At 39.6% G+C, this 7,500-nt stretch overlaps 1 protein-coding gene across 4 annotated transcripts in view; it reads left to right on the plus strand.

Annotated features, from left to right (window-relative positions):
* LOC125039283 (cuticlin-4-like) overlaps positions 1-7,500 on the plus strand; it is an 89,767-nt gene that overhangs the window by 12,627 nt on the left and 69,640 nt on the right. For 3 of the 4 annotated variants that reach the window (XM_047633123.1, XM_047633138.1, XM_047633146.1), the window contains exons 1-2: positions 3,314-3,496; positions 3,619-3,653. In XM_047633123.1, the coding sequence (XP_047489079.1) occupies positions 3,621-3,653 (33 nt within the window). In that variant the 5' untranslated portion in view covers positions 3,314-3,496; positions 3,619-3,620. Of the gene's footprint in view, positions 1-3,313; positions 3,497-3,618; positions 3,654-7,500 lie in introns of those variants that run through there. The other variant, XM_047633131.1, reaches the window with a different exon arrangement.

Here is a 7,500-nt window from a genome sequence, read left to right on the forward strand (position 1 = left end):
CTCCCTTTGAGCGGGACTGTCCAGCTCAAGGGCGGAGGAGGAGGTCTTACCATCTCCACCCAGCGCTGAAGTGTTGCCACAAAATCCTGTAATACTGTTATATCGCAATGGACTCAATAGTGATTGCTAATGATTTGCAGTAATTTAGAGAGAAAAAATGCTATATGTGTTATTTTACTGCTCCCTCATGAGCGAGTGAACGTTCTTATGACTAGATGTTCCTTTAGACGTTGGTAAAGGTGTGACCACAAGCTTGCAGCGTTTCCCGGGACAGTTTGCCTTAACACATTCGCTTCCCGTTCTCTTCTTAGGATGCAACTTAACGTGGGCGAAAAAAGAAAACGCCTTGCACACTGTACTGTTATTCTCCACTCTATTTCCGGTTCGTTCGTTCCTTCTCGCCGTAATGATTATGATAATAATATTAATAATAATGATAATAATAATAAAAATAATAATAACGATAGTAATGATGATGATGATGATGATGATGTTAAAAATAATGATAACATAAAAAATAATTGCAATAGCAATGGTAATAACTGATAAAAAATTATATTGATAGTAATGATAATAATGAATGTCGATATCAATATTAGTAATAACAACAATAATAATAATGCTAATAAAAGTACTAATATAACCACTACTAATATAATGACAATAAAAGTACTACTACTTCTACTACTAATAATAATGATGATAACGATAATAAAAGTGCTACTACTACTACTAATGATAATAATAATGATAATAATAATAACATCACTGATAATTATGATAATGTTAGTTATAATAAGGATGATGATTAAGATAATAATGATAACATCAGTAATGATAAAGGTGATGATTATGATGATAATTATAACAATTATAACGATAAGAAGAACATTAATGATAATGATGAAAATCACAAAACTCAAAGTATTCTGTTCGCGTAATAACAACATTTCGGCGTTTCTTATCCTAATCCTCCGTTTCCTACGCTCACGTTTAGAAAATATAGCGAATCATTTGAATTTCAATTGTATCGACGCAAACGTATCTCCAGATCATGTACTCCAGGAGGGAAGCATCTTGCAACGGTCATGTTCAAGCTTATATCATCCGCCTGGCTGTCACGTGATGTGTCCACAGGTTACACTCGGGTAGTTCGCTATCTCAGCGATATAACGGACCGCTTTTGTCCGGAATTTGCACTTGCGAGCGAGCGCGCGCGCGAGTGTGTGTGTGTATGTATGCATATATATATATATATATATATATATAAAATATAATATATATATGACACAAACACAGTAACGTGTACACAAAGATGAAAAGGAAAATAATAAGAGAAGAAAATATATCATGACGTCTCGAACTCTTCACGAGTTCCTCTTCAGACGAATAATACAGCGAAATTGATCCATTTTGGTTTATTATTCATCTGAAGAGGAACTCGTGAAGAGTTCGAAACGTCACGATTTATTTTATTTTATTACTGTGGCCGTTTTCCTTTTGATATATATATATATATATATGTGTGTATGTATGTATATACGTATGCATGAATGTAGTCATGTATTTGTGTGTGTGTGTGTATGTATGTATTTATTCACGTATGTATCATTTATAAATGTAAGTCGTATAAAATGTATAAGTGTATGTGTGTGCATTTTTATCTATTTTTTAATGATTTATTAAATTGTGAATAAATGTTATTGATGATAGTAATGATGAAAATAATTATGCTGAAGAGAATAAGGATGATAATCACAACAACCATGATAGTGAAATAATAATTACAACAACAATATGAATAAGAGATCAATAACAGTAATGGCGACGGTAATAATGATAATCAAAGTAATAACTAATTGATTACTGTGGTTATAACATAAAAGACAATGATCAATTATAATGAAAAACTTCCACACTGATTTACCATTATTATGATTTTTTGACAGTTGCTCTCATCCTTTTTCACCCCATTGTCCATTATTTGGCTGTATGTCTTACTCCTAACTGAAAATACGCATAAAATAATGATTTTTTTTTTTTTTAACCTTCAATATTATTGTGTGTGTGTGTGTGTGTGTGTGTGTGTGTGTGTGTGTGTGTGTGTGTGTGTGTGTGTGTGTGTGTGTGTGTGTGTGTGTGCATACATATATTTATACATATATATAAATATATATATATATATATATATTTATATATATATTTATATGTCCATTCTGTGGATTCAACCTCCCCCTCCAGAGGGATATCCCGTAATTCAAAAGCAATGTATCAGGACTGAAATTATTATAGATAATTTAGGTTCTACACAATGAAAGATAATAAGGAAAAAAAAAAGCATTTTATACCTGCTATAATTACCCTATATTTCTTTGTCGCAGATGTCATTAGTAGTGGTTTACAAATAAAATTCTGGAAACTTTGATGGTCATGATACGATTATTATTAATGTTTCTCTTGACTTTCGTGAAATGCATAACCTTTGGAAATCAAGACGTCATCCACGCCTACGTCAAGCCCAGACTGGAGGTGATTAGTTGCTGGCATTTTTTTCATATTTTCGTCTTAAGAGTGACTATTCAGATTATGTCTATTAGAATAATTGCATCGGGGTTATGGTAAGTTTATTTAGTTGTTATGAAGTCTGCTGAACAACGTAGGAATATAAAGGGTACATTAAGCTTTTTGGTAGCCCCTCTATGACGTCATGTGTGAGGCACCCACACCTCCTTCTCAAGGTAAAATTAAATGCCAGGTGCGAGAAGATTAATAATCTAGCCTTCATCATACATACTTAATGGCAGGTTTATAAATTACATATTAATAACGAACTAGTCAGTATAATATACAAATCGTGAGAAAATACATTAATTACATATATCATTATGATGCACATGTTTCAGAAGCTGTAAATTGGAACTAACTATGAAATCACTTCGTCGTTTGACGTAAAAGTTCCAAGAGAAGCGGCTCCATTTGAATAATATGAGAAATTTTAATGAAAGTGAAATCGTCACAAAGAAAGTAACTGGCACCTCACCCGCCTTTAGATGTTCACCGCAAGTGAGAGAATTTTATTCGCGTGCCAGTTTCCGCCCACTTGCCTTCCCGAGAAATACTTCAATATCTCAAGAAAAGACACTTTTCGTGTTTCCTGAAAAACAGTATAAGTTCAAGTTCGTTTATATCGGCATTTGCTTGCATTCGATTTTCCCGAAAGTGTCGTAGAAACGCGGTGTGTATTCTGGAACGTCCCGATGTGCATTTTGAAACGACTCTCTTGTATCGCTCACTCTTGTCTTGTGTAGGCGGGCGCCATGTTACACTGGAGGCGATAATCCAAGATGGCGGCTGAGTGAAACTGTGTTGAGTGAATCTCCTGAAAACACTAGCGATTTGTAGTGTCTAATCAAATCGTGTAGTGTGTAAATTGGGTTTATATTGTTTTTGACGTGTCATTGGATTTATACGCAAAATTCTTCGTTGGATTAACTAGGTAAGAGAAGAGATATGGACAATAATCTCCACAGCGACAAAGTAGCTGCTCAAGGAATGAGCATTGATCTCACTTTCACATACATAAACACCCATTTAACTTGCTGTTCTTTTCTGTTTCAGTCATGGATTCCAAAGCTGCTGTGATACTCATCTTGGTAAGTACCTAAATTCCTTTGATTTAGTTTGGGAAAAATCTTGTTGAAACGAGAATTAAAACAGGAGATACAACTGGGCTGAAGAGATGGCTGGGCGCGGCAGCTAGTCTGTAAAGGAAGTCCTTGAAGCAATCATCGCGTCAGAATCGCTTATTGTAATGAAACCAAAGTGCTCGATCGTTTAATTTCTTCTAAGATCATCGGCTGTGCCTTTCTCAAGCAAAAGTCCAACTTACCGGATAGTTCCTAAAGAATGGCCAAGACTTCGTCCAAATAGCACTAGTCATGACCCTACTTAAGCCAGTCGTGTGACATCGCTGAAGGGTGGAAGGAGGGTCGTGTTTCGTCATATGTGCGGGAACCAGCCTTTCAGGTGGCACGATTGCACTTCATTACATTGCAGAGTGTCGCTTTATCTCCCACCATTGTGTTTCCCTGTGATGAAACCGTTAAAATGAATATTCTTTTCAAAGCAAGGCTAAAATCTTTAGAAGACTTTTTGAAAAAGTAACGCCTAATGTTATAAGCATGTGCTTAAAATACGTTTCCTTATTTAAAATATTAATAGCAAACGGTACAAACAGCTTTTTATTGTTCATGTTAGTGTATATTCTGGTGATTTCAATGCCATCAAAGTAGTCATCTTTTCGACTGTTACGGTGGAATTCCATGTGCAACAATTGTGTACAGAGAAAAGTTTATATATATGAGAACAAAATTAAGGTATAGAACCATAGTTGCAAAGTATGTACATTCAGGGTCATAGTTCTTAACCAGTCTTGACTCTCCTGTTCACTTTTCATAATGCTGCTGGTCATATTTCTTGATCTTTTGAAAGTATCATCAGGTAAACTGAACGCTGAAGGAAGCGAACAATGCAGAGGAAATGTCAACGTCGATTTTCGAGCCAAACCTGAAGACCAAAAGGGCAGGTGACGCGGTAGTGACAGTGGCAGAATGAGCGTGGGAAGTCATCTTCCTGCAATGCTCGTGTGAAATCTTACCCCTTAACTTTCTGGCCTTTCAAAAAGTATCGTTTAATATTCCGCCTATTTGCAAGACATGCACTACCATGACAGTTTTCTTTATCTATCAGTCTCGAGGAGTGAATGTAAACGGCCAGGCATCCGGGGCGTGGGTGGCGTCAGGGCCTGGGCGTGGGCCGGAGGACACTAACAGGACCACGACGCCCACAATGATCCGCAGCTTCCACTCCCCTATAATGCCACTCACTTCAGTAACCTTGCCAGAAAAACGACCGATGATTTTTTTATGCCCCCTTTGCCAAGACAGACGGATATGGCAAGGGTTTTTATGGTGCGAAGCTTGATAACTTGCACAGTTCTTAAACACATGCCAATATGATATATACACATACCGTTGTACAGAACGATTAAATACAAAGCGCTATAAAACTTGTTCCTAGGGTAGGGAGAGTGGATGAAGTTTACAGATAGCTCCGTAATCGCAAGTGTGATTATTTTTATTGTAGTTTATTTCAGGCAACGTGCATAGATATGAAAAAAAAATATATGTATGTGTGTGTGTGTGTGTGTGTGTGTGTGTGTGTGTGTGTGTGTGTGTGTGTGTGTGTGTGTGTGTGTGTATGTTCTCTACATATAAATGCACACACGCATACATATATATGTATATATATATACATATATATATATATATTATATATGTATATATTTATAATATACATACATACATACATTTGCATGTAAATATATATGTATACATTCAGAAACTTGCTTCCTCGTGTATGAGTAGAATGCTGAAAAAGCATACGGCTGTGGACTGCCCCAAGCCTTTCGAGAGACCTGTCCCGCGCAGACTCGAGGTCCTGGAATACATATGACGGCATGTAGCCTTGTGACGTCACTTATCCTTGAACTAAGCTTATCTTAGGAATTTCCTCTTTTGATTTAGCCATTATAGTCTCTATAGCTATTTATTTCTTACTGAAATAATAGGCCCATTAATATAACAGAAACAAATAGAAATCGTGTATGAAAAAATCATGATTATATACTAGAAGTGTCTTAAAAAACCTGTGGAAATATCTTGCTGCCAGTTGGTCATCCATACATTTGGCACGTGACGAGACGCCAGACGAGAGACAGTACCGGATGACCTTAGCGGGCTTTGACCCCTTCGTGGAGGTGATCCCGGGTGACCAGTTTCGGCGATCCGTTATGGTCCCGAGACCCAGAGAGCCCACGAACGGCTAACTCCCAGAGGGTTTAGGTTAAGGGAGGTCACCAGTCTGCTTCTCGTGAGCGCCTGGTCTCCACTTGGCTGATCATGGGAATGCGATGGAGAGGGACGTTACAGAGTGACATTAAAGCCGTCGGTCGTTGGCGTGTAGGAGGAGGACCCGTGGGCGGCGGAGGGAAAGGCAACACTGATCCAGGAATTTAGCCTTTCAATGACGTAACGGGAAGGCAGCTTATCACGTCCCATTTACCCCTCTACATCGATATGCTCGTCTGCCCACACTCCTATAAACATAGGTATACCCTAACTAACAGTATAATTGTGTGAGTGAGGATAGTACATCCTGTTATAAAGATCGTCGAAATACACAAAATTCACAGGGCTTGTTGCATATCCGTCCGCAATATCCATTTCGAAGAGAACAGATGAGCGAGCGCAGACAAAGGGTCGTCTGGTTGCCCCGGGCGTCAGAACACGGAAGAGACAGGGTTCTTCTCCGGCACTGTCGGGGAAGATCATGCAGAAGTCTTTATCAAAGTTATCGTGACCAATGGTAGTTAAGTAAATAAGGATTGCAAATTATTGCGACTAGAACTTCTTCCTTTGAGTTTGAGGTTTCAGTGCCACTGATGGGGAAGAATCCAAACTGCTATAGAAAATACTGGTTTAAAGATGGGTTTGTGTTGTTACGCTCTTCGTAAATTGCGAGGAGGTATTTGACCTTGCCAGTTTATTAATTAGATATATTAACTTGGATGACCAAGCTTTATCAAGCGCGACTTTATTTCTCCACAGTTAGTTTAAGAAAGGACGCAGGTTTAAGGAAAAACGTTCCTTGTCTCGGCAAAACACCTGAAAGGCCAAGCTCTCGTAGATATTCCGTTGGAGTTCCCCGAGTTGAGCACCTGTCTTGCTAATATTTCCCTTTTGCTTGATTTTATTTTCGTTTTCCGTTTGCTCACAAGCTAAATCACTTTTGTATATGGACTTCGAGGTGCGCCAAAATATCATGCCCAGGTCATAGACTCCCTGTGACCTAGAGGAAGGGAACCAAGGGGGGGAGGGGGGGGGCGTTCTTCGCACGCTATAAACGCCCCACCGAGTCGTCCCTATGGACAAGCGTATTTCTGAAGAATCAGGGACTCTCTCTCTCTCTCTCTCTCTCTCTCTCTCTCTCTCTCTCTCTCTCTCTCTCTCTCTCTCTCTCTCTCTCTTCTTTCTCTCTCTCTCCCTCCCTCCCTCCCTCCCTCCCTCCCTCCCTCCCTCCCTCCCTCCCTCCCTCCCTCCCCCTTCCCTATCTCCCTCCCTCCCTCCTTCCCTCCTTCCCTCCCTCCCTCCCTCTCCCTCTCCCTCTCCCTCTCCCTCTCCCTCATCTTCTCCCTCATCCCCTCACTCCCTATCCCTCTCCAGCTTCCTTCCTGTTATTCCCCTCCCCTTCAAGTTCTCTCCTTCCCCTCCCCTCTTCTTCCCCCCTCCTCTCCCCCACCAGCTTCTTTCCCTCCCCTCACCTCTCCACCCCTCTTCTGCCCTCCCATATCCCTCTCCTTTATTTCTCCCTTTCCTCTCCCCTTCTTTCCCCTCTCTTCTCTCCTTTCCTCTTCCCCCTTCTTCCTCTCCTCAGCCCCAA

The sequence above is a fragment of the Penaeus chinensis genome, chromosome 3, assembly GCF_019202785.1.
Source record: "Penaeus chinensis breed Huanghai No. 1 chromosome 3, ASM1920278v2, whole genome shotgun sequence".
NCBI lineage: Eukaryota > Metazoa > Arthropoda > Malacostraca > Decapoda > Penaeidae > Penaeus > Penaeus chinensis.